The 26682-nt window shown below is 44.0% G+C and overlaps 2 protein-coding genes across 4 annotated transcripts in view; one reads left to right on the top strand and one right to left on the bottom strand.

Annotated features, from left to right (window-relative positions):
- RBKS (ribokinase) overlaps positions 1-26682 on the bottom strand; it is a 53971-nt gene that overhangs the window by 21193 nt on the left and 6096 nt on the right. The window contains exons 1-3 of one of the 3 annotated variants that reach the window (XM_069955276.1): positions 16784-16824; positions 14638-14713; positions 7231-7363 (exon numbers count right to left, since the gene is read on the bottom strand). In XM_069955276.1, the coding sequence (XP_069811377.1) occupies positions 7231-7363; positions 14638-14713; positions 16784-16799 (225 nt within the window). In that variant the 5' untranslated portion in view covers positions 16800-16824. Of the gene's footprint in view, positions 1-7230; positions 7364-14637; positions 14714-16667; positions 16756-16783; positions 16825-26682 lie in introns of those variants that run through there. The other 2 variants (XM_069955277.1, XM_069955278.1) reach the window with 2 other exon arrangements.
- Positions 17215-26682, top strand: part of BABAM2 (BRISC and BRCA1 A complex member 2) — a 97774-nt gene continuing 88306 nt past the window's right edge. Inside the window, exons 1-3 of the mRNA XM_069955275.1 lie at positions 17215-17284; positions 18285-18427; positions 20491-20567. Of these exons, the coding sequence (XP_069811376.1) occupies positions 18300-18427; positions 20491-20567 (205 nt within the window). The 5' untranslated portion in view covers positions 17215-17284; positions 18285-18299. The remainder of the gene's footprint in view (positions 17285-18284; positions 18428-20490; positions 20568-26682) is intronic.

Below are 26682 nucleotides of genomic sequence, written 5' to 3'. Positions count from 1 at the left end.
GTAGTTATATTCTTGTATATAGGAGCAATATTATAGTAGTTATATTCTTGTACATAGGAGCAGTATTATAGTAGTTATATTCTTGTACTTAGGGGACAGTATTATAGTAGTTATATTCTTGTATATAGGAGCAATATTATAGTAGTTATACGGACAGTGAGAGAAAGGAGCGCTGCACCTCACACCTATGTCTGACACTAATGCCTACATTTAAAAACCAACGCCAGGATGTTGGTATATAATTTGATCAAACCATATTGCCCCATGTACCATGTGCAGGTCCCCTGGTTCACATGAGTTCCTAAGCTAACTCACCACCGTGTCAGTCAGCAACCGCCAACCCCGCAAAGCGAGCACAAACAGGGAAGGGAGGCCATAGAACGGCTTTGCAACCCCACGTTCACAGGACCAATCCCCAAGGGCCCCCCCCCCCCTAAAACCCAGCAGGCACCGGCGGCGGGGAAAAGTGGCCCCAGGTAGCACCAGTGTGAACAAGGTCTAAAACACTCACCATTGCTCCTGCAGGCAGAATAGGAAAAATAGGAGGCACTAGTCATGTGTACACAGGTGTCTCCTGCTGATTGCGGTCACATGGGTCTTACCAGGAGGAGTGCAAAAACTTAGAAAAAGAGAAACGTAAAATACGGACAGGGAGAGAAAGGAGCGCTGCACCTTACACCAATGGCTGACACTAATGCCTACATTTAAAAACCAACGCCAGGATGTTGGTATATAATTTGATCAAACCATATTCTTTCACATTGGTGTTATTTGGTTACAGCTTTCTCTGCCGGCGGTGCCTGCTGGTTTTTGTGGGGGCCCTTGGGGATTAGTCCTGTGACAGTGGGGTTGCAGGGCCGTTCTATGGCCTCCCTTTCCTGTTGGTGCACGCTTTGCTGGGTTGGCGGCCGCTGACTGACACGGTGGTGAGTTATGTAGGGACCCATGTGAACCAGGGGACCTGCACGCGGTACATAGGGCAATATGGTTTGATCAAATTATATACCAACATCCTGGCGTTGGTTTTTAAATGTAGCAGATAGGCATTAGTGTCAGCCATAGGTGTGATATGCAGCAGCTCCTTTCTCTCCTTGTCCCTATTATAGTAGTTATATTTTTGTATACAGGGGCTGTATTATAGTAGTTATATTCTTGTATATAGGAGCACTATTATAGTAGTCATATTCTTGTATATAGGAGCAGTATTATAGTAGTTATATTCTTGTATATAGGAGCAGTATTATAGTAGTTATATTCTTGTATATAGGAGCAGTATTATAGTAGTTATATTCTTTTACTTAGGAGCCAGTATTACAGTTGTCATATTCCTGTACAATCCCAAAATACTTCCGGGGAACAGTACGGAGTAGCCCATGTCTCTTTTTACCTGTCAATCAAATCAAGTGGGGAGAGGATTGTACTGCTGCACCCTCCTTCTGGCTGTATCTTGGGATCACAGTGGGTCTCAGGACATGTTAAAAGTTACTACAAATGACAGCACTGCTTGACAAGCCTTTCTTCTTGTGGATTGGTATGTGTGTTCTATATTTAGTGTCTCACATTCACAGGGTAGTTTAGGACAATGCCAGTTTCTCATACGCCTGACAATACTTTCTTTGTTACAAGAATATGACATTTCTTCTATATGTAAAGAAGCACAAGAATAAACCATGAGGTCAGGACATAAGCGAGAAATGCCGTCAGAGGTCAATAAGCAGCTTAACGATAAATGGTCAGCTATACTGAGGAGATATGGTCACTTCTCTGCTATGTAGACAACTTACACGTCACGGAGGAGCCCACGTGAGGATATCTAATATTTTATAATATATAAGCTAAATAATAGCATGTAACTGCAACATGAATGACATTACTGCCTATCAGCAACATTAACAAAGTGACATCATTATATGTTAATTTTTAACAGAAAGACATCACATCACTCCATATTCAAGTTACATATTACCATGGGGACACAGATCTAATCTGCACATACAGGTTACCACTATAAATAGGTATAAGTGTATACATTCCTGAAAGGGACCCTCACCCTATGTGTATCCTTGTAGTCACTGTTCCAGTCTGGCTTCTACATTGTAGCAGTGTGGTTATTATTCTTATGATGCTCAAACTCCGCCCCTTTTAGATTAGATTAAGATGACCTAAACAAAGGGCGCTCTCTCTAGTGTCTTCTATATTTCGGCTTTTCTGATTGGTCTGTCATAGTAAATACATGTACATTAGAGATCTGCATTGTGCCGTCTCTCTGTTATTCCTCCTGGAAGTGTATGAATAAATTGACATTTGGGTGATACCCCTCCTGTGACAAATAGGTGGAGTCTGTACAGGGTAAAGTGTAAAGACACACCCCCAGCAAGTAATATTCACTTGTCAATGTATTTATACATTTTCAGGAGGAATAACAGAGGAATGGCACAAAGCATTTTCTTTTTTAAGGAAAGCTCCAGAATTGCTATCTCACAAAGAAGGTCAGGAGGAGCCACGGGCCTTATGTAAAAAGGTACAAATCAACCGAAGATAGAAAAAAGTCTGAGGGCACTCGGTAATCAGTGTGAGGTGTTGGCATCTCCAATACGCGTACCCGCTAAGAAGTATTGTATTGTATGAAGCAATAAAGAATATCTACATATCGGTGAGTGCACTCTAAATTTTTTCTTTCTTCTGTTGATTTGTACCATTGGACTTTCATTCACCTGAGTGAGCACCACCAGAAAGGATAAATCAATATCCTTTTTAAGGCTGGGTTCACACTATGTATATTTGAGGCTGTATTTGTGAGGCTGTATAGCAACCAAAACCAGGAGTGGATTGAAAACACAGAAAGGCTCTGTTCACATAATGTTGTAATTGAGTGGATGGCCATCATTTAATGGCAAATATTTGCTGTTATTTTAAAACAACGGCTGTGGTATTGAAATAATGGCCGTTATTTACTGTTATATGGCGGCCATCCACTCAATTTCAACATTATGTGAACAGAGCCTTTCTGTGTTTTCAATCCACTCCTGGTTTTGGTTGCTATACAGCCTCACAAATACAGCCTCAAATATACATAGTGTGAACCCAGCCTAAGGCTGGATTCACACGCTGTAACTGTGCGGCTGTATTTTTTATGCGGCTGTAAATGTGCGGGTGAAACTCCGGCCGTGGGAAAAAATAGACATGCGGCTCAAAACATACGGTCATTTACTTGGAAATCTGGTTCAACTAAAAATATCAAATAAAATGTTAAGAAAGTGATGGAAACACCTCTGGATGCATCTGGGAAAGCAGGGAAACAGTTTACATGAATCGCTATTACCGGGGTTTGCGATCCTCTGCACTATAGCCGATGTCTCTCATGGTTAATATATTGAATTAATAAAACACATTTTCTGTCTAATAAAGTCCCTTTTATTGTTCAATAATTAAATGTAAACGATTCCATCATTTTGCAATTAAATATACTGTTAAAATAAATATATATATAAATAAATGTATATTTATATATATATTTATTTTTTGACAGTATATTTAATTGCACAATGATGGATTCGTTAGAATTAAATTATTGACCAACGAAACTGAATTTATTTAAACGAAAATGTGTTTTCTTAATTAAATATTAATTAGTACAGGAAGCTCCATAAGCCGGTAATTCATATGCCGGCAATAGAGCATTCTGTACTAATCATCACTTAACTTTAATGAAAACATCAAATGTTTCTTCTAATTATGTTATGACAATAGCATTATTAGAAGAAACATTTAGAATTATATGTGCGCTCAGCTGATTGGCTGATCGGCTGAGCGCACATATAATTAGCGGGTCCGCAGCACAGTGACTTCATTGTGCTGCGGACCAGCGAAGAGGACGCATCGGGGTGAGTATAGAGCTCTCCCCACCCCCTCCCCAGCACTGCACCCCTCCCAGCAAGGAAGGGGGGGTCAGTTAACCCCTTCCTTGCTGGGATGGGTGCAGTCTGACATCAGTCTGGCCCCCAGGGGGTTAAGGGGGATGCAATACATCCTCCCTTAACCCCTTGGGGGCCAGACTGTAAGCAGCGATCTGTAAAGATGCTGCATACTGTAAGGTGCACAACACCGCTCACAATGATGGGTGTTGTGCTCCTGTTTGTGTGTTTTTGTGTGTTTCTCCCTTTTTGTTTTTCAGATATCGGTATCCTGGGGATTACGTCGGATTCCATGGACTACGTCGATGACCAGCGTTTTTTTAATGTTTTTTTTAATAAAATGGTCAATGAGGGGTGTGGGGGTGTTTTTATTTGAATAAAAAAATTTGTAAACTTGTGTCTTGTCTTTATTTCTTTACTTTATAGACTTAGTAGTGGAAGCCGTCTAATAGACGGAATCCATTACTAAGTCGGGGCCTAGTGTTAGCCGGTATAAAATGGCTAACACTAACCCCCTATTATTACCCCAGTACCCAATGCCACCAGGGGTACTGGGAAGAGCCGGGTGCCAGTGGTCCTGGAGCGTCAAAATTGGCGCTCCTGGACCGGGCGGCAGCAGGCTGGTAAGATTTAGGCTGGGGAGGGCCTAAACCAATGGCTCTTCCCACCCTGGTGTTACCAGGCTGCTGTCGTTTGGTTTTTAACCCGGCTGGTTATAAAAATAGGGGGGACCCTATGCGGTTTTTTTTTTAAATAAATAAATAATTAAAAAAAACCGCATAGGGTCCCCCCTATTTTTATAACCAGCCGGGTTAAAAACCAAACGACAGCAGCCTGGTAACACCAGGGTGGGAAGAGCCATTGGTTTAGGCCCTCCCCAGCCTAAATCTTACCAGCCTGCTGCCGCCCGGTCCAGGAGCGCCAATTTTGACGCTCCAGGACCACTGGCACCCGGCTCTTCCCAGTACCCCTGGTGGCATTGGGTACTGGGGTAATAATAGGGGGTTAGTGTTAGCCATTTTATACCGGCTAACACTAGGCCCCGACTTAGTAATGGATTCCGTCTATTAGACGGCTTCCACTACTAAGTCTATAAAGTAAAGAAATAAAGATAAGACACAAGTTTACAAATTTTTTTATTCAAATAAAAACACCCCCACACCCCTCATTGACCATTTTATTAAAAAAAACATTAAAAAAACGCTGGTCATCGACGTAGTCCATGGAATCCGACGTAATCCCCAGGATACCGATATCTGAAAAACAAAAAGGGAGAAACACACAAAAACACACAAACAGGAGCACAACACCCATCATTGTGAGCGGTGTTGTGCACCTTACAGTATGCAGCATCTTTACAGATCGCTGCTTACAGTCTGGCCCCCAAGGGGTTAAGGGAGGATGTATTGCATCCCCCTTAACCCCCTGGGGGCCAGACTGATGTCAGACTGCACCCATCCCAGCAAGGAAGGGGTTAACTGACCCCCCCTTCCTTGCTGGGAGGGGTGCAGTGCTGGGGAGGGGGTGGGGAGAGCTCTATACTCACCCCGATGTGTCCTCTTCGCTGGTCCGCAGCACAATGAAGTCACTGTGCTGCGGACCGGCTTATTATATGTGCGCTCAGCCGAACAGCCAATCAGCTGAGCGCACATATAATTCTAAATGTTTCTTCTAATAATGCTATTGTCATAACATAATTAGAAGAAACATTTGATGTTTTCATTAAAGTAAAGTGATGATTAGTACAGAATGCTCTATTGCCGGCATATGAATTACCGGCTTATAGAGCTTCCTGTACTAATTAATATTTAATGAATAAAACACATTTTCGTTGAAATAAATACAGTTTCGTTGGTCAATAATTTATTTCTAACGAATCCATCATTGTGCAATTCAATATACTGTCAAAAAATAAATATATAGATAAATATACATTTATTTATATATCTATTTTTTTTAACAGTATATTTAATTGCAAAATGATGGATTCGTTAGAAATAAATTATTGATCAACGAAAGTGTCTTGATTACAAAGAAAATGTGTTTGATTAATTTAATATATTAACTATTAGAGGCATCGGCATTCGGCATCATTGCCGGTTATTTTTGAAGTACTCCGTACGGACCGCCTGTCAATCCTCGGCCGCATGTTCAGCCGCAAACAATGGTCTTGTTCATTTTTTACGGGTCCGTTTACGATAGGGCCGTAGATTCATACATAGTGTGCACTGTGCAGCCGCATATCCTATACTTCCAAGCATACACACGAACCACCAAAAATACCGCCGCACAATTACAGCCGCAAATACAGCCGCACTCTTACAACGTGTGAATCGAGCCTAAGGGTGCGTGCACACTATGGAATCCGTGCGTATGACCCGCAACGGATTCCGTAGCTCGTACCCGCACACAGCAGCGCGCATCTCCGTCCGTGCCATAGACACTATTCTATGCACGAGCAAATTCCGCATTCCGCCGAAAAAATTGACATGTCAGTTCTTTTGGAGAATGCGCAATCCCTCCGTGCATGGTATAGTGTCTATGGCACGGCGCCGCCGCGTGTGGGTATGAGCGACGGAATCCACTGTGTGTCAAACGCGCGGATTTCGTAGTGTGCACGCACCCAAATGCTCACATAGGGACACAGCCTAAGGCCTGCCAAGTTAGTTTGGCCGACCACTACATGTTTTATTTTACACGTTTATGTAAAGACGTGTAACCTTCATAACATTGCTCCATAGCGAGATGTAAAAAATGTTAACTGGAAATGATGCATCATGGGATATAAGAGAAATAATAAAGACATTTCTTCTACATGTATAGGCTTATTCATAAATGGTGTCCTGCGGAGGGGGTCTTTAGTGTAACATGGGAGTTTGAGTTTTCCTTTAAAAACCAGCGCCGTCCATAGTTTGGGTATGGTATTGCAGCCTTTACATGAATGGGGTGGAGCTGTAATACCAGACACAGCCCATAGAAAGATGTGGCGCTATTTATGGTTAAAAGCAGAGTCTTTCATCAGACGGCAGACAACCCCTGTATAACTCCTGACACTGGACCCTTTCAGCTACATTCCTGACATGACTGCACCATTCCACATGAGGTCACGGCGTAGGAACGCGTCTCCTTCATTAGTCCCTGACGGTGATTTACAGGAATAAAATTTGGATGAGACAGCTACTTATGAGCAAGCTGGGGGGTTTATTTAGTCTCTGAACTCAAGGAATTTCCTATATTTCCTACACTAAGGGTCCCAAGCGGATTTCCTGTTTCATTATTCATAGAGCTCAGCGCTGAGATACAGGATACGTGTTACCTTGCAGACCATGGCGGTGCAGGCCCCAAGTCGAGACGCTTGGATGCACTGATTTGCTCCTTTGCCCCCGAAACCAATGAAGAACTTGCTCCCGTGTATGGTCTCTCCGGCTTTGGGCAGACGAGGGGTTAAACTGCAGAAAAATTAACAGTATTAAGAGTAAACATGTGGACTTTTATCATGCGTCACACCTTGTTTACATATCACAGTATGCTACAGGTATGAGCCTTCTTTCCAGTATGGCCACCCTCACGCCTGAAACAGGAGTGATCGGTCAGATTATTCATAGGGCTGAGTGGTTATACAGTAATACATCCATGCGGCCATATTGGTTGTCACTAAGCGATTTAAGTTTTACAACTTTAAAAACTTTGGATAAAAAAATTGCTGGCGGTCTTAATGTAAAACATACTGTCTAAGAGGTGCAGGCGTCTTAAGAAATGCGGTCTGTATGCCATATATGAAAATTGACATAAATTTTCACTGTAATTTCCAACAATTTTGGACATATAATTTTATAAATAGGTTAGGCTGCAAGAGGCCATGCCCAGTCATGCTAAGCCACACCCACTTAGAATGAAGTAAATGTGGTGCAAAAATGCTAAAAAGTGGCAGTTTTCCTAAATGATATCTGTTCAAAAATGTTAAACTTTTCTAATCCAGTTTCCTTTGTACATTGCTTCATATCAAGTTTCAATTCCTCATCAGTTTCTGCTTCCTGTTTGTGAATATTCCAGCTAACCCATCCACATCCTCTATCTGCCTCCTGGACTGATGGTGCAGGACATTGTATCAGTCTGGAGTCCAGGCTGTTCAGCTCACAGAGCATTGTCTTATATTAAGCTCCGCCTCCTTTTTCTGGCAGCATTCACTAAGAGGTGTACCAGCGCCTGCGAGCATTCATAAATCCTGATAAATGAGGTGCGGGGGGAGGCCACGCCTCCTCCCCGCCTCATCACGCCCCCGCAAGCTCCGCCAGCCCGCCCAACAGGCGAGCGGGGTGCACGGGAGTCGTACGCCGGGGAGAAGGGGTGTCTCCCTGGTGTACACCTCTGCCGTACCGTTTGTAAATCCCCCCCATAGTATACACTCCGGACGGAATCCTTAGCAGCGCCGCAAACAACTGACATGTCAGTTTTCTGCGGCTGCTATTAATTGAATAGCGGCCGCAGAATACCCTGTCAGTGCACACTTTGGAGCGAGCGCCTCTTCGCACGGATGCGCTCACATCAGAACTCTGCGGCCCTAAAGATCATCCGGCTGATGATCTTTTCAGAGACCAACCGTTCCGTGACCTGGACGGGTCACGGAACAGCCTGTCTCTAACGTAGTCTGCACATGGCCTTACAGTTATAGGCCTTATTAACACGTTCCATAAATTTGTCTGTAACTGTGGATCCATTCATTTCTATAAAAGTTAATAGGAGCGTCCATAATTTTTTTTAAACGTCTGTAAAGCTTGCAGAAAATACGGATCATCCTAATTTAACTACCATCTTCCCATTTCTTGCAGATGTGAAAAAATACGGATTGTGGATGTACTAGGGAGGAATTTTTTTGCGTGTGAATGAGGCCATATATTGGTCAGCTGGGATTTTTTTCATCTTTCTACAGTGGGGTCGGGTGTCTGGTCCCATGTGACATTAATTCATCTTGTAAAGTGTCCATGGTTCCAGAATTAAAGGGTGCTCCTTGGTGTCATCACAGAGACAGGATCGGGCAGCGCTGGGAAATCAAGGATTAGGGCCGACTGACTTCATGCTGAATGAATTCCTCTCCTGCAATGACTCACTGTAGGAGAGGAGCGATCCGGCTTCAGGACTAGAGAAGTGGCCTCTGGGGTCTCCTTGTGCTCGCCGTGACCCCGCACTGACCGCAGCTCCTCAGACTCTATACTCCTTTCTCCTGCTCCCAATAAAGGGCTCAGAGCTCCCAGCCTGCACTTCAAGGGGCCTCACCTGCTCCTTGTTTTATAGTTTTTACACTAGAGTAAAGAATCCTGAGAATGTGGGGAGCCTAAAAAGCGAGAACATCAAAGGCTCCAAAACCACATCAGCCCCTCAAAAATATAAGCTCCCTCATATATGATGAGAACTGCCCAATGTACTATAACAATGTGGCATGTGCAGGAACCACATGGATAGCTCTGTGTCCTGACTGTGAATATGGTGGCACCCAGCCTCTCCCCCACAGGAAATCCAAGGCAGCACACGTACAGTACAGACACTGGTCAGCAAATGGAACAAACTAATGTGTCCAAGACTGTATAGACAGTGTATACTGTGCTTCAGGTAGTATATGGCTGGGTGGCAGGGTGTGTCACTGACTCTATATGTGCAAAAAAGGAGTCCGTGGAGCCTCGGTTGCGGGTCTCAAAACACGGGAATAGCCAGATATATCCCTAGCCTATAGCCACGGGGTGTCTGATAGATGACCTTTTAAGTCCCACTCGGTTGCGAGTATTGGAACATAAATAGGGAAACAACAGAGTGGCCCCTTTTGTGTCAAAGTCTAACTCTGTAGCGAGTATTGTGACATGACAAGGGCTTGCCAAGGCAGGCATCCATCCACAGACAGCTATTTCGGGGTATTTGCCCCTCGTCAGTGTGGAGCAGGATTCTGGGTAGTTGGGGCAATGACAAATCAACCAACAAAACACAATAATCACTGAGCTCGAGGAGATCAGTGAAAAAATTCCAATGAAGTACTCAATAAAGTCTCCACTGATGCCCCCGAAAATTGAATATGCAAAAAAGGAGTCCGTGGAGCCTCGGTTGCGAGTCTCAAAACACGGGAATAGCCAGATATCCCTAGCCTGTTGCCACGGGGTGCCTCCAGATGGGGAGGAATTTTTTCCCTGATCTCCTTGAGCTCAGTGACTGCACTGACTGTATACTGTATGTGTCTGTATACCGATTTTGTCCTTGACTATATATGTGTCACTGTATGTGTATATAAAAGGATGAGTGTATGTATGGCACTATATATACTGTATATGTATGTAGATGTATATAAGAAGATGAGTGTATGTATGGCACTATATGTGTGTGTATCACTGTATATGTATGTAGGTGTATATAAGAGGATGAGTGTATGTGTGGCACTATATGTGTGTGTGTGTGTCCCTCTATATGTATGTAGGTGTATATAAGAAGATGAGGGTGTGTGTATCTGTAAGCATATATATATGTGTGTCACAGTAAATGTGTGCATCACTTTATTTATATGTATGTAAGATTATCAGTGTGTATGCATCTATATGACTATATGTGCATTCAGGATTGGGAATAGAATACACTTGATAAGAATAAAGGAGAAGACCAGCAGCCGGGCATGGACAGTATCAGTGATATAAGGCTACAACTATACTGTGACATCTTTCCTCTGGTATTATGTCTGACAAATCATGTACACCACCTTTTCCCAGCATGAACTCTTGTATATTGCATATTGACGCCAGAGCATGACACCTAGACCCAGCAATACCACCTGTATATTACAGTATATACACCAGAGCACAGCACCTATACCCAGTAATACTGCCTGTATATTACAGTATGTACACCAGAGAACAGCACCTATACCCAGTAATACTGCCTGTATATCACAGTATATACAGCAGAGAACAGCACCTATACCCAGTAATACTGCCTGTATATTACAGTATATACACCAGAGAACAGCACCTATACCCAGTAATACTGCCTGTATATTACAGTATGTACATTAGAGCACAACACCTATACCCAGCAATACCACCTGTATATTACAGTATATACACCAGAGAACAGCACCTATATTCAGTAAGGCTATTATCACACTGCGTATGTTTCCGGACGTAGTGAGAACCGCGAATATACGCACATAGTTTTGAGGTTGATGCGTTCGCTTGAAAGTATACAATATACGCCCGCACAGTGCACACTACGTATGAGCTTACGGCCAGATTGTATACGGCGCCGTGAAAAATGAACAAGACCATTGTTTGAGGACGGAAATGTTGAAACTCACGGCCGTGGATTTCCATGCGGTCCCGTACGGAGTACTTATTTCAGCAAAATTGAACTTGATTTTTCGATCCAAAAGGTTCTGTGAGTTTTATTGGGCTGGACGAAGATTTCCAAGTAAATGATGTGTTTCAGATCGCTTCGAAACAAGCTAGGGAAGCATAACTCTACTACGGGCGTATGTTCGCGGTTTGTACGCATCCGTCCGCATGTCGATTTTTCCCACGCCCGTAGTTTCAGCCGCACATGTACGGCAGCATATGAAATGCGGCCGGACTCATATGCAGTGTGAACATAGCCTAATACTGCCTGTATACTACAGTATGTACATCAGAGCACAACACCTATACCCAGTAATACTGCCTGTATACTACAGTATGTACATCAGAGCACAACACCTATACCCAGTAATACTGCCTGCCTGTATACAACAGTATGCACATCAGAGCACAACACCTATACCCAGCAATACCGCCTGTATATTACAGTATGTATACCAGAGCACAGCACCTATACCCAGTAATACTGCCTGTATACTACAGTATGTATATCAGAGCACAGCACCTATACCCAGTAATACCACCTGTATATTACAGCATGCACATCAGAGCACAACACCTTTACCCAGCAATACTGCCTATATATTAGTATGTATACCAGAGCACAGCACCTATACCCAGTAATACTGCCTGTATATTACAGTATGTACACCAGAGCACAGCACCTATACCCAGCAATACCACCTGTATATTACAGTATATACACCAGAGAACAGCACCTATACCCAGTAATACCACCTGTATATTACAGTATGTACACCACAGCACAACACCTATACCCAGCAATACCACCTGTATATTACAGTATATACACCAGAGAACAGCACCTATACCTAGTAATACCACCTGTATATTACAGTATGTACACCAGAGCAGGGCACCTGTATATTGCAGTATGTACACCAGAGCACAGCACCTGTATATTGCAGTATGTACACCAGAGCACAGCACCTATACCACCTGTACATTACAGTATATGACGATTATGTCACCTGCAGTTAGTACATATAAGAGTGAAGATGCGGTAATGGTGATACTCTTTGATTTTCCATTACTGTACTGTGTTAATTCACCTACTAAAGGAGCGGTCTGCTTTAGGAACCGAGTATTTATTACTTGAGTCAGGACCCCAGGAAGTCCCACCCTAACAGGGTTCTGGCTGTTGATGGGAGCGTCAGTGCTGGGAGGGGGACCCTTCACTAGGATGTAGTCCATGTGCCCCTTCCCCATCACTTAGCTGTATACAGAGAGATCTTTCCGTGCTGCTGGATGTGATCTGCAGGCTGAGCTCACTGCTCCTGGCCCAAACTATTTATTTATCCATCTGATGACCTCATAGTCTGTGGCCATGGTGACCGCTGTCACAAACAGCGCTCCACAGTGACCTCACGCCTCCTAGGCTCTTACATAAACTTGTAACACATGGCGAGCAGAAAAAAAGACGGCTGCCTTAAAGGGGTAATCCCTCACTAAACACTAGGGTTCACACAGGGCAGATAAACAGCAGAAACTTTGGATTGTTCCACAGAAAATATGGGAAAATCTGTATGGGAAAAACACATTTGTGGCCTCTGTTTGGCACATGGGGGGAGACCACGATTATCATTATAGATCTGTCTGGGCATCCATAACATGTAGAAAAATTATTTTATTCTCCTGAGCAAATTATCAAAGAGGCGCTCCCAAGCCAAGTGAACACATGACATAATTTGTATGTATGCATATTTTTAGCCTGTTTGCTTTTGTATCCTCCAAAGTAGAAAAAAATTATAAAAAACTTTGCAAAGCAGGCTTAAAAAAAACACCCAAAAGCAGAATTTTTTTTTACAATGAGATTGTGTTTTAGATGAAGAAAAACAGCAAAAAAACACGTGGGAACAGAGCCTAAAGAAGCATACCCACATCCGCAAAATACTGTTGTGACAGTGTTCTGTGGACTGGACCTTGCAGCTATGTCAGTACAGTAGCACAACTTTTTAAACACTTTAGCGGCTCCTTGCATCATAATGAATCATGATGCCGGGAGCTCTGAGGTTTGGTCCACAGAATACAGTCCCTGCACGGCCAGTTTTCTGCAGACAAGTAAATACCCCCTTAGGGTACAGTCAAACCAAATGGATGGCCACAAGCACTGCACTTTTTGCTGCAAAGCCACCACAGACACTGCTTTGCTGGTAAAAGAATAGTTGAAATCCACATCCACCACATGTGGCCCACCTCTCAGTGGAGGATTCAAAAAGATAAGAAAAACACAGCTGCTTTCATTGAATAACAGCACCACCCTGTCCTCAGGTTGGGTGTGATACTACAATTCTCTCCATTCATCTCCATGGAACTGAGATGCAATACCACACACAACCTGAGGACAAGGGTGGTGCTGCTTCTGGAGGAAAGCAGCTAATCCTGGAGAACCCCTTTATAGGGTGAATTTTTTTGTAACCCAGAGCTATACAGGGATGAAAACATAGAGTGTCCATGTGCATGACAGAATTTAAAGGGGTAGTGCGGTGCTACACATTTATTTACTAAATAACACACATTAAAAAGTTATACAACTTTGTAATGTGTGTTATTTAAGTGAATGGCCCCTCTCCCCATGTTCCCCCCAACACCCGGAAGTGTGGTGCATTATACTCAGCGAATTACTGTCGACCCCGGCCCGTCGATCTTGGGTCCATCGCGCCATCTTCAGGAGGCTGGCCGGACTGCTCCAACCGTCCCTCATGCCGACCCCTCGAGTGCGTCATCAACTGCTCAGCCGCCATTGGCTGAGCATAACTATGCTCAGCCAATCGCGGCCGAGCAGCTGATGACGCGCCAGAGGGGGGCCGGCAGGGCTGGAGTGGTCCGCTGGCCTCATGAAGATGACATGTTCGACCCAAGATGGCGGCCCGGGCTGACAGTGATTATGTGAGTATAATGCACCACACTTCCAGGGGTGGGGGGAACATGGGGAAGGGGGCCATTCACTTAAATAACACACATTACAAAGTTGTATAACTTTGTAATGTGTGTTATTTAGTGAATAAATGTGTAGCACCGCACTACCCCTTTAAGTGTAGTGCAGAAAATAAAGCCTGTAAGATGGAAACTGTCACCATGCTGGTGACTTCCTGCTGACAGATCTCTCTTACTAATTCTGTACTGTTTATGTTGTAAGAAGCAGTAGCTCATTCCACGTAGCTCATGCAGTGGGAAAGGATGAGGGATTGTAGCTCTCCAGAAGTTGTTAAGATATAACTTCCAACATGTCCCGGGAGTTGTAGTCTCACAAGAACTGGATGTTGGAGGTCAATGATGTGTGGGTACAGAGTGGACTATATATGGAGCAGGACACTCACCTCACAAGATCAGTCATGCATGAGCCCACCACGACCACCTGAGGTCTATCCGGATCCATTGTGCTGATGGTGTGAGCTGGGGAAAGAGGAAAATGAACAATCAGTAAATATACAGCGGCCAGAACAAAGGTCAAAGGTATAAAGAGTACTGAGAGCAGCTTCTGTGAGCCAGCCAAGAGGCACAATAAAACTGCTACAAGTGTACATGTCCCGCTATACTGATTCCTATTATAGGAGGAGGAATTAGCTACAGTCTCACTACTGAACTACACTTCCCAACATGCCATCTTGTTCACATTTTGTGTGTCAAACCTAAGACTCTCCAGCTGTTCACACAGAGAGATTTATCTGACAGATTTTTGAAGCCAAAGCCAGGAATGGATTTGAAAAGAAGAGAAATCTCAGTCTTTCTTGTATGACATGTTCTTTGTTGGTAGTCTATTCCTGACTTTGGCTTCAAAAACCTGTCAGATAAATCTGTGTGTGTGAAACACACCATTTGACCATGATTTTGATTGCATGGCATGAAGATGGCAATGTTGAATTATGATGCTGCATGTAATATTAGTGAATAGTGTTGCAAAGTTTTGGTCGCATGTAATAGGTAAAATAAGACTTTGCTATCAGTGATCTCATTGCAAGTCGCATGTACTTGCAACCTGCTTGTGACTAATATCTGACAGACTGTTGAAGCCAAAGCCAGGAACAGACTATAAACAGAGAACAGGTCATAAGGAACAGACTGAGATTTCTCTTCTTTTTGAGCCAATTCCTGGCTTTGGCTTCAAAAATCTGTCAGATAAATCTCTGTGTGTAAACGCACTATAAGGGTAGCTTCACACGTACTGTATCGCTGTGTTTTTGGTGCGATTTTTACATGCCAGTTTTTATTTTCACATAAAAATCATGTGAAAATCAAAATGCGCATGTGAAAAACGCACCAAAAACGCTGCGATAAAAACGCAGCGTTAAATACGCAGCGTTGAAAACGCAGCGATACGGTATGTGTGAAGGCACCCTAATGGTGCGTTCACACCTACAGGATTTGCAGCTGATTTTCTGCTGTGGATCCGCAGCAGATTTCATTTAAATAACTGAACACAGCATCAAATCTGCACCATCAAATCTGCTGCAGATCTGCTGCGGATCCTGTAGGTGTGAACGCACCCTAAAGGTGGGTTCATACTGAGGAATTCTCGCAGATGACATCCGCGCGGCTTTCCGCCGGCTCCATAGACACCATTCTATGGGCCGGCGTATTCCGCTATCCACCGAAAGAAGTGACAAGAGTGAATTACAATACTGGTCTGAACTTTTTACAGCACATATCATGGTGTGTATTACATGCAGAAAAACACCAGGATCTTGCCCTATGCTGCATTCACTTTAGTGGGTCTCCATCTTTCCTCACAAGCAGACCTAATACTTCTCACAGCTGAGGGCTTGCTGCAGACTTTACCAACAATCGGAATATTTTTGCAGCCTTTGGATGTAACCTTCGGCCCTCCAGCTGTGGCAAAACTACAATTCCCATCATGCCTGGACAGCCAAAGCCGATTGTAGTTTTGCCACAGCTGGAGGGCCGAAGGTTACCCATCTCTGATGTAAGCAATGGTCTCGATGTTGAAGTTTTCATGTATCTTTATTCACATAAAGCTCAAGAGTTATAAAGATTTTACTGCTAGGAGACTTTATTTACTGTGAAACTCCCAACAAGCTGTGTCCTCGGAGTCAATGACCTCTAAGCCAAGATAAACTACAATTCCCATCATGCCTGAACAGCCAAAGCTATTGCTTTGGCTTTCCAGGCATGATGGGAATTGTAGTTTTATAACAGCTGGAGGGCCGCAGTTTGACCTGTGCTCCAAGAAGCGGCAGTTTCTCAGCTGTTCCAAAACTACAACTCCCAGCGTGCCGGAAGTCGTAGTTTCAGAACAGCTGGAGGTAAATGGATTAGAAAACACCGCTAACTAAAAACTGAACTCCTAGAGCGCCATGTTCACCACTCCCCCGCCATTCACATCACTTACTGTCCCCGCAGCCAGCTCGTAGATGGCTGCCGGGAACACCTCGTGACTGCCACCAACCAATCACATCGCCTTCTAGTTCCCACGTGTTTCCAAACGCGGAAACACAAGCGCCGCACCGGGAGCTGTCTCCATGGAAACGTTCTCTCACTGGTTATGGCTGTCCTACATTATGCCTGACAGAAACATATACGTGGAGACTACTTATAATGTGAAGACAAGAAAATTTGGTTATAGCTATGTTTTAGCATGTATTTTAATGTAAAAAAAAGTTTATTGAAGTGTAAAAAATTAGTCCGTTACAATTATTATAACAGGCATTGTAAAGGCACATCAGCGTTGGGTCCTGACAGAAGGACCCTGAGTTTCCTGCTGGTAGGGCTCGGCTTCTGCAGGGGGTGAGTGACAGCGAGGGCTGTGTTGTTATTAGGATGGAGACCGCGATGTGGGCGGAATAGATGGTGCAGCTAATTGTTGGTTTTATACATCGGGTCTTCAAAATAAAACATAATGTCCAACATGTATTAGTAATGTAATGTATGTACATAGTGACCCCACCAGCAGAATAGTGAGTGCAGCTCTGCAGTATAATAAAAGAGGTAACTCAGGATCAGTGCAGGGTAAGTAATGTAATGTATGTACACAGTGAGCCCACCAGCAGAATAGTGAGTGCAGCTCTGGGGAATAATACAGGATGTAACTCAGGATCAGTAATGTAATGTATGTACACAGTGACCCCACCAGCAGAATAGTGAGTGCAGCTCTGCAGTATAATACAAGAGGTAACTCAGGATCAGTGCAGGATAAGTAATGTAATGTATGTACACAGTGACTCCACCAGCAGAATAGTGAGTGCAGCTCTGGAATATAATACAGGATGTAACTCAGGATCAGTGCAGGATAAGTAATGTAATGTATGCACACAGTGACCCCACCAGCAGAATAGTGAGTGCAGCTCTGGAGTATAATACAGGATATAACTCAGGATCAGTACAGGATAAGTAATGTAGTGTATGTACACAGTGACCCCACCAGCAGAATAGTGAGTGCAGCTCTGGACTATAATACAGGATGTAACTCAGGATCAGTAATGTAATGTATTTATACGGTCATCCTACCAGCAGAATAGTGAGTACAGCTCTTGAGTTTAAGGCTATAACTCAGGATCAGTATAGGATAAGTAATTTAATTGATGTATAGTCCGCTATTTGGCCGCTATGGATCGCCCCGTGGAATAGGAGGCAACAATCAGCCAACATCGTTCATGTCAGCTGATCGTTGAAGTCGTTTGTCTTTCAGCATATTGAAAGACAAACGACTTATACAGCAGCAATCTGCTGCCATGGCTCCATACAATAGGAGCAGCGGCAGCCGACCGCCACTATATCCTATGGGTTGCTCGGACTCGCTCACTGCTGCTGCGAGCAATAGCGGCGGCAGCGAGCGGGGAATGAGGAGCAAACGAGTGCTAACAGCGCTCGTTTGCTCCTCACTGTTGGCCCGTGTAATCGGGCCTTAACTCAGGATCAGTATTGTATATATTCAGTGAGTCTGTTATTATGATAGATTTATAATAGACATTTTAGATAATATTTAGGATTTTCTTTGATCTCTCTCCAGGTTGTGATTTGCAGGATGTCCCCTGAGGTCACTCTAAACCGTATAGCCCCCGCGCTCTCCCCATTCATATCCAGCGTTGTCAGAAATGGAAAGGTTGGTCTGGATTCTACGAGCTGCCTGCGGATCACTGACCTGAAGTCTGGGTACGTGAATGACGTCTGTCAATGAAGTTCTTTTAAAAGAACAGCAGGCTAGACAAATCTAACCTGGCAATAGCCCCATATAGCGCCTGAAATGCTTAGGGGGAAGTTTTATGTGTCACCTTCCTCCTCTGCGCCAGTTTGCGCTGTTAGTCAGAGTAATCATCGCTCCAATGCACTGTTAGGAGCACCTTCGTATCATCGGCCCGCCCCCTCCATTGATTACCATTAGAAGGAGTGGGCTGATGATGCGGCACGGCTCCTGGCAGTGCATCGGAGCGAAGATTACTCCAACTAACAGCGTGCGACCAGTGCCAAGGAGGGAGGTAACACACAATTTTCTCCTCAGCTTCCCGGGCGCTATAAGGGGCTATCGGCAGGTTAGATTAATCTAATCTGCTGATAGTTCCCCTTTAATCTGGCATCCGATAATTCACTAAAAGGAGTTTGTAAGAAGAGATACGATATAGGCCTAGATTTATCAAAGGGTGTAAACTGCCCATAGCAACCAATCACAGTTCTGCTCTTATTTTACCAGAGCAGTATAAGAAATGAAAGCTGAGCTGTGATTGGTTGTTGTGGGCAGTTTACCCCCTTTATTAAATCTGGGCCATAGGGCCTGAAAATCTGCACCAAATAAAGTTATTCTATTCTAATAGTAACCCGGAGCTGTGCTGTGGGCAGTGGTTATACAGACAGCATTGAGGGCTGAATCCTGTCCTGAACCTTTTTTTTTCTTTATTACACTCTTTATAATAAAGTTGCCTGAACCTGACGCTAGTGTATAGAATAGAACGAATGCGGAATTACCACAAATGATTTTTCGATCGTTGCCTACAATTACACAGGGCGATTATCGTATAAATTTGGACGGTATAACAATTTTCCGCACGATAATAGTCCAGTGTAATAGGGCCCTAAGGCTGCCTTTACACAGAGAGATTTATCTGACAGATAATTGAAGCCAAAGCAAGGAATGGATTTGAAAAGAGGAGAAATCTCAGTCTTTCCTTTAAGACCTGTTCTCTGTGTATAGTCTGTTCGTGGCTTTGGCTTCAAAGATCGGTCAGATAAATCTCTCTGTGTAAAGGCACCCTTAGGGTATGTGCACACTGAGGAATTCTCGAGGAATTGAAGCAGAAAGTTTTCAGGCAGAATTCAAGCAGAATTTTATCCTTCCATTCACTTCTATAGGATTCCTCTAGCAGATCTACAGCAGAAAATACTGCTCGAAAATTCTGCAGTGTGAACAACAGAGCAGAAAACCCATTGAACACAATGGGACTTTGCTCTGTACATATTTTACAGGAAGAATTTCAAGCTGAATTCCTCGCCTTTTCCTCAGTGTGCACATAGCCTTAGGGTGGTATTACACGGGCCGAGCAGAGCCCAATAATACCTGTAAACGAGCAGCGATCTGCTAGATCGTTGCTCGTTTACTGGGCCTATTACACGGCCCGATAATCGTTTGACAAGAGCTGCAAGGACATCGTTACCGATTTCCTTGCAGCCCTTGCTAAACTGGCATACATTACCCATCCACGTTCCAGGGCTGCTCCTGCCGGCCGCTTCTCCTGCCGGCTGCTTCTCCCGGGGTCCCGTGTGCGCTCTAGCTTCACAGCGGCCTGTCAGCTGGTAGGCCGCTCAGCCAATCAGAGGCCTGGACCGCCGCGGCCTGTGATTGGCTGAGCGGCCTATCAGCTGACAGCGCGCGCGGGACCCCGGGAGAAGCGGACGGCAGGAGCAGCCCTGGAACGTGGATGGATAATGTATATCGTTAGTCGCCGGCCACGCACCGCTATTACACGCAGCGGTGCGCGGTCGGCGCCCAACGAAAATAGGGTCTAACCTATATCAACGATCAGCCGATGATCGTTGTCATCGGCTGATCGTTGCATTTATTACACGGAGCGATAATCGGCCGAATCGGGCCAATTCGGCCAATTATCGTTCCGTGTAATGGTACCCTTAGTCTGTGGAGGTTTGATGCCATTTCTCTCCATGTCTGTGTGTTTGGATTGCGCAGATTTTGCTATCATTGAATTTTTCTTTCACTTTCTTTTCAGCTGCACATCCCTTACCCCTGGACCCAGCTGTGACCGCTTCAAGCTTCACATCCCATACGCCGGGGAGACCCTGAAATGTAAGCATCAGCTTTATGTGCTTATTATGGATGCACTGTTTCCTGGCTCAGCATTGGTGAGATCTATTGTGCTAATCACAGCAGTCATGGATGTCTCATCTAAGTGAAGCTTCTGTATATAAGAGAGACATCCAGGGCATGGTGCTGTATTGCATCTGTCAATCATTAGATTTGTGGAGATGGACCACCATTTCATTAAATGTAAACTATCATCACATTCCTGCTGCCTGATTTATAAATCGTCAGAACGATAGCGGTCCCCAGCAGTTTCCTCCCATCAAACCGTGGCTGGTTTGATGGGAGGAAATTGCTCATATACTTGCCCATAAACTTGCCTTTATAGTATTTGGGTATGGGGGAGCGATCTATGAATCAAGCCAATGGGAACCACCCTGATGCCTCATGGTTTAAGAAGCAAAAAAAGTAATGACAGGTTAACTTTAACCCCTTAAGGTCCAAGCCAATTTTCGTTTTTGCGCTTTTGCTTTTTCCATTTTATGTTTAAAAGTCCATAGCGCTTGCATTTTTTCACCTAGAGACTTATATGAGTGCTTATTTTTTGCGAAACCAATTGTACTTTGCAATTACAGGCATAATTTTTCCATAAAATATGTTGTGAAACCGGAAAAAAATAATTTGCGCTGTCAAATTGAAAAAAGTTTTGCATTTACGCCGTTCGCCCTATGGTAAAACTGACTTGTTTTGCATGTTCCTCAAGTCGTTACGATTACTATGATATATAACATGTATAACTTATATTGTATCGGATGGCCTGTAAAAAATTCAAACCATTGTTAACAAATATATGTCACTTAAAATCGCTCCATTCCCAGGCTTATAGCGCTTTTATCCTTTGGTCTATGGGGCTGTGTGAGGTGTCAGTTTTTGCGCCATGATGCGTTCTTTCTACCGGTACCTTGATTGCGCATATACGACTTTTTGATCGCTTTTTATTACATTTTTTCTGGATTTGATGCGACCAAAAATGCGCAATTTTGCACTTTGGGATTTTTTTGCGCTTACGCCGTTTACCGTGCGAGATCAGGAATGTGATTAATTAATAGTTCGGGCGATTACGTGTGCGGCGATACTAAATATGTTTATTTATTTATTAATTTATATTTATAAAATGGGAAAAGGGGGGTGATTTGGACTTTTATTAGGGGAGGGGATTTTTTATTAATAAAAACACTTTTTTACTTTTTTTTTTTACATGGACTAGAAGCCCCCCTGGGGGGCTTGTATATACATAGCACTGATCTCTCATAGAGATCAATGCTGTGTATATACACAGCAAAGATCCATGAGATCGGTCATAGATTGCTATGGCCTGCTGTAGGCCATAGCAATCTACTGCCGAGCCGGGATCAGCGTCATTCCGACGCTGAGGCCCGGCACGGCCAGAAGAACGGATCTCCCCCCCGCGATCGCATCGCGGGGGGGAGATCCGACCCACTAGACACCAGGGATGTTGTGTATAAAGCACTTCAATGCAGCTGTCAGGTTTGACAGCTGCATTGAAGTGCTTAATTAGCCGGCGCGGCAACGGGACCCGCGCCGGCTAACAGAGGCACTGCCCGGCTGCACGTGTCAGCCGGGATCAGCGCCGTTCAGAGCGGGGTCCCGGCGGGACCCCGCTCTGAACACCACCCGCGGCGCCATGACGTATCAGATACGTCATGGGTTGCTAAGGGGTTAAAGTGTATAATCGTCTAAATGGAGGTGGGAACAAGGAGCTAAAAAACCCTGACAGCGCTCGTTTGTTCCTCAATATCACCCCGTGTAATAGGGGCTTAAGGGTTTTTTTTCTTCACAGGTTGATTATCTTTAACAAGTGGCCATAATGCTGCGTTTACATGGAACGATTATCGTGCAAATTTGCACGATAACGATCGAATTCGAACGATAATTGTACGTGTAACGCAGCGAACGATCAAACGACGAGCGAGAAATCGTTCATTTTGATCTTACAACATGTTCTAAAATCATCGTTCGCAAAAAATTCGCAGATCGTTCCGTGTAAACAGTCGTTCACCGATTTTTCCTATGTGCGAGATAGGCTTAAGCGATCGCAAAACGAATTTTCCGTACGATATATCGTTCCGTCTAAACGCTGATCGTTATAAAAAATTGTTACTTCGAAATTGTTAATCGTATGATCAGGCGAATTATTGTTCCGTGTAAACGCAGCATAAGAATGCTCATTTACCTGTGTATAGGCTTGTCTAATTCTGCGTTTACACGGAACGATTATTGTGCGAATTTGCACGATAACGATCAAATTCGAACGATAATCGTACATGTAAACGCAGCGAACGATCAAACGACGAGCGAGAAATCGTTCATTTTGATCTTTCAACAAGGTCTCAAATCGTCGTTGATTGTTCGCAAAAAATTCGCAGATCGTTCCGTGTGAATAGTCCATCGCCGATTCAACCAATGTGTGAGATAGGCTGTAAGTGATCGCACAACGCTCGCAAAACGAATTTCCATACGATATATCATACCGTCTAAACGATGATCGTTATGAAAAAAAAATCGTTACTCGTACGATCGGGCGAATTATCGTTCCGTGTAAACATAGCATAAGGGTCCATTTACACAGAAAGATTATTTGACAGATTATCTGCCAAAGATTTGAAGCCAAAGCCAGGAATGGATTTGAAAAGAGGAGAAATCTCAGGCTTTAATTTATGACCTGATCTTCGTTTATAGTCTGTTCTGACTTTGGCTTCAAATCTTTGGCAGATAATCCTTCTGTGTAAATGGACCCTAAAAGGGCCAGCGACCAGTCGACAAACAAGCAAATACTTGCTCAATGGCTGATTAAATTTTTGTGCAGCCATATAAATTATCATTATCGTGCACACATCTGATTGTCTAAACAGGGCATGTGTGGGCGATAATAATACATTTAAAGTGCCCTTTGCTTACTGAAATTTTTTTTATACTAGCTGGTCAATACCAGAACATAGATCCCGGTGGAGAGGTGCATTTTTGCCGCCATCTGCGCTGGTTTCCCATTCGGCCTGCTCTATGCATTGGTGGTGGGCCCAGCGCCCCCAGTTCCCCGATGTCCCCTCCCCTCTGTGACATGGCCAGACTGACTGATGGAGGCGCATCATCCAGAGACGGAGATAACAGTGCTCTGAGGTCGCCGTGCCCGGCTTTAGTACATAGAGTGGAACGAATTGCAGTTCAGGAAACTGGTGCAGAAGGCAGGAACCCAATGGTGTTTAAAAAAATATGCGATCCCATTAGGATTTACGTATTGCGGCGACTAGTATGATTTTTTTTTTCATAGTAATTGAAGTGGTACGTTCGCTTTAAAGAAGACCTGTAGCCATCCCCTTAAAAGTCAGATGTTACCATCGGGAAATAGCTGAGATTGCCCTGATTTCACACCTTTTCACAGTTCCTGGATCTGCCTTTCCATTCCCAAGATGTGTAGGCTCATATGTGAAATGAAAACAAGGAAAAAAGGTCAGCTCACCATGTGAATGTGTCCCAATATGTAATGGTAACCCTCTTGTAATGGAGCAGGTGATATAGCGTGGGCCGTTCACCCAGGTCTGGATCCAAAATGAGAAAAGCATATTTAAAAAACACACAGGTTAAAAATCAACACGTGTTGATTTTAACCTGTGTGTTTTTTAAATATGCTTCGGAAATAAAGAATTTTTGATATTTTTTTCTACTTTTGCTGGAGCTTTGATTCTTTTCTCATTTTGGGTGTAGGTTCATAATTTTCCTGACAATTTAGTTGTCAAATGTGCGTTAATTTTAACATTGGAAGTGGCTATCAGGGGATGGGCGTGATTATACAGTTGGGAAAAGGGGTTAATGTCTTACACTTAGGACCAACCCCCCCCCCCCCCCCCCCCCCCCGACTGTATATTGATGCCCATCACCTGATCAACCCCCTGTTGTAAAAATTAAGTTTACACCTATCTGACTATTAACAGAATTGTCATAGAAACTGTAAAGCCACATATCTCGGAAAGGAAGGGCATGTGGAGAAACTGTAAAAAGGTGCATTGTCAGGACACCCTTTGCCATCTAGTGATAGTAACATATATTTTTTTTTAGGGTTTGACTACAGGTCCACTTTAAGTGGCCCTACAATTGATCGAGTCTTGTAAAGGCTTTTTAAACTAGTGCCAATCTATGATTGCTGCCTCCCATGTAGAACCGACCCTAGACTAGACTATGTGCACACTCAAATATCTGCCGCAGTTAGGGTATGTTCACACTGAGTACATCAGGCAGAATTGTCCGCTATGAAATCTTGCCTGCCTCAGTGTGCCATAGCCTGTCTATGGGAGAGCTCGCGCGTCTCTGCTGCCGCTGATCTCCGATCAAAGAAGTGACTGAGGCAGGCAGGATTCCGCTGTGGGATTCCGCTTGAACATACCCTTATGCTGAGGCTATGCTGAAGACTTTTCAAGTCACATGCTGCAAGGGCTTGGCTGGGTCCTTCCCGGAGGGATATCTGGCTAGTCCTGTGTTTTGAGACTCTTCAATGAGGCTCCACGGGCTCCTCTTTTGCATATTCATGTTTCCCAGGGGGCAATGCACCTAGGACTTCACTGCATTGAGCGCTTTCACTAGCAGCCGGCAGTGTTGTCGTTTGGCTGGTCTCCCTGAGTTCAGCAATCTGTTTCTCTTATGGCTCTACTAGGCATTGCTCCCACCTAGCCAGAATCCTGCTCCACACTGATGAGGGGCAACACCCCGAAACAGCTGTATGTGGATGGTAACCTAGCCTTGGTTTATCCCTTGTCATTACTTGACTTATAGGGCCACTTAATATGGTGGTTTTGGTGGTTTCCTAACAGGAGCTGCCCCTTGGCTGGGTCCTTCTCGGAGGGATATCTGGCTAGTCCTGTGTTTTGAGACTCTTCAATGAGGCTCCACGGGCTCCTCTTTTGCATAAAATAGTCATTGTCACATCTGATATCTGGTTATTGTGTTATTTATAGAAAAATGAGACTTTGTAATAAAGTTTAGCAGCCTCTGCCGCATTAAACGGCTGGACCTCACTGTGGGTACAATATCGCTGAGATCTACAACAATATGGCAGTGAGGTCATGTGACACCATGCGTCATAGATGCCGGGTGTAGACAAAAGAATGTAAGGGATTTAGAAGAACTATAAAGGTTTTTTGTTTGTTTCTCTTACCTATAAAGGTTAAGTAGAATTTTTACAAGGTTTCTTTTTAGTTTGCGGACAGTTTCTGTGCAGCAATCTCACAGCTGATCTGCTGGTCTGGATGAGCTAGTCATGACTCCTCAGCTCAGGGCTCATTTATAGTAAAGTTCCTGAATGTTTAGCCAGAGTTTATCCAGGATTAGAAAAAAACATGGCTCCTTTCTTCCAGAAACAGCGTCACTCTTCCCCTCAGGTTGCATGTGGTACTGCAGCTCAGTTCCATTGAAGTAAATGGAGACGAATTGTAATACCACAGACAACCTGAAGACAGGTGCTGTTTTTGTAAGAGAGCGGCTATGTTATTTCTAATCTTGGATAACCCTATTGCAGACCCCAATCTTTTGCAGTATGGTGCGGATTACAGTCTATTCAGTGCACTTTTTCCCTATATTCTTTGTGTGTTTTTTGGTGCCATGCCCTAGTCCAGTCTGTTCCTAGTTCTTGGTTCATCCTTGTTCATTTACCTTTGTCTCTGGGTCCTAGTGCCTGCTTGTTGCTTTTCTAGAATTTGAAGACCAGGGTTATAAAGGGGGTATTTGCAGGGATGGTGAGCATTGTTTAATAGGTGTTCTACATTCTATCTCCGTACTTGTACATTTCAGAATTTGAGAGCAAAAGGTATAATAAACACATTATAAGTATGGCTCAAGCTCAGAGATTGAGGTTTTTAGTTAAAGCAGTTGTCCTGCATATCATGTGAATAGAGATTTATAAAGTAGAGGCAGGCATGAAAAGGGCAGTCAGGTCGTGGCCTGTATTACCATGCCCGGCCCCCCAGTGCCCCTCAGAATGGCACAGTAACGGCCTGTTTGTTCTGCAGATTAGCGCATTGTCCGTTCCTGGTAATTTGCTTGCAGTCACCTAATAACCATGTTACCTGTCTCCAGCGCGGAGCCTTCAGTA

Source organism: Dendropsophus ebraccatus, chromosome 15 (assembly GCF_027789765.1).
Source record: "Dendropsophus ebraccatus isolate aDenEbr1 chromosome 15, aDenEbr1.pat, whole genome shotgun sequence".
In the NCBI taxonomy this organism is placed as follows: Eukaryota; Metazoa; Chordata; class Amphibia; order Anura; family Hylidae; genus Dendropsophus; species Dendropsophus ebraccatus.
Note: the sequence above shows the minus strand (reverse complement) of the source record. Positions and strands in the feature narration are given on the sequence as shown.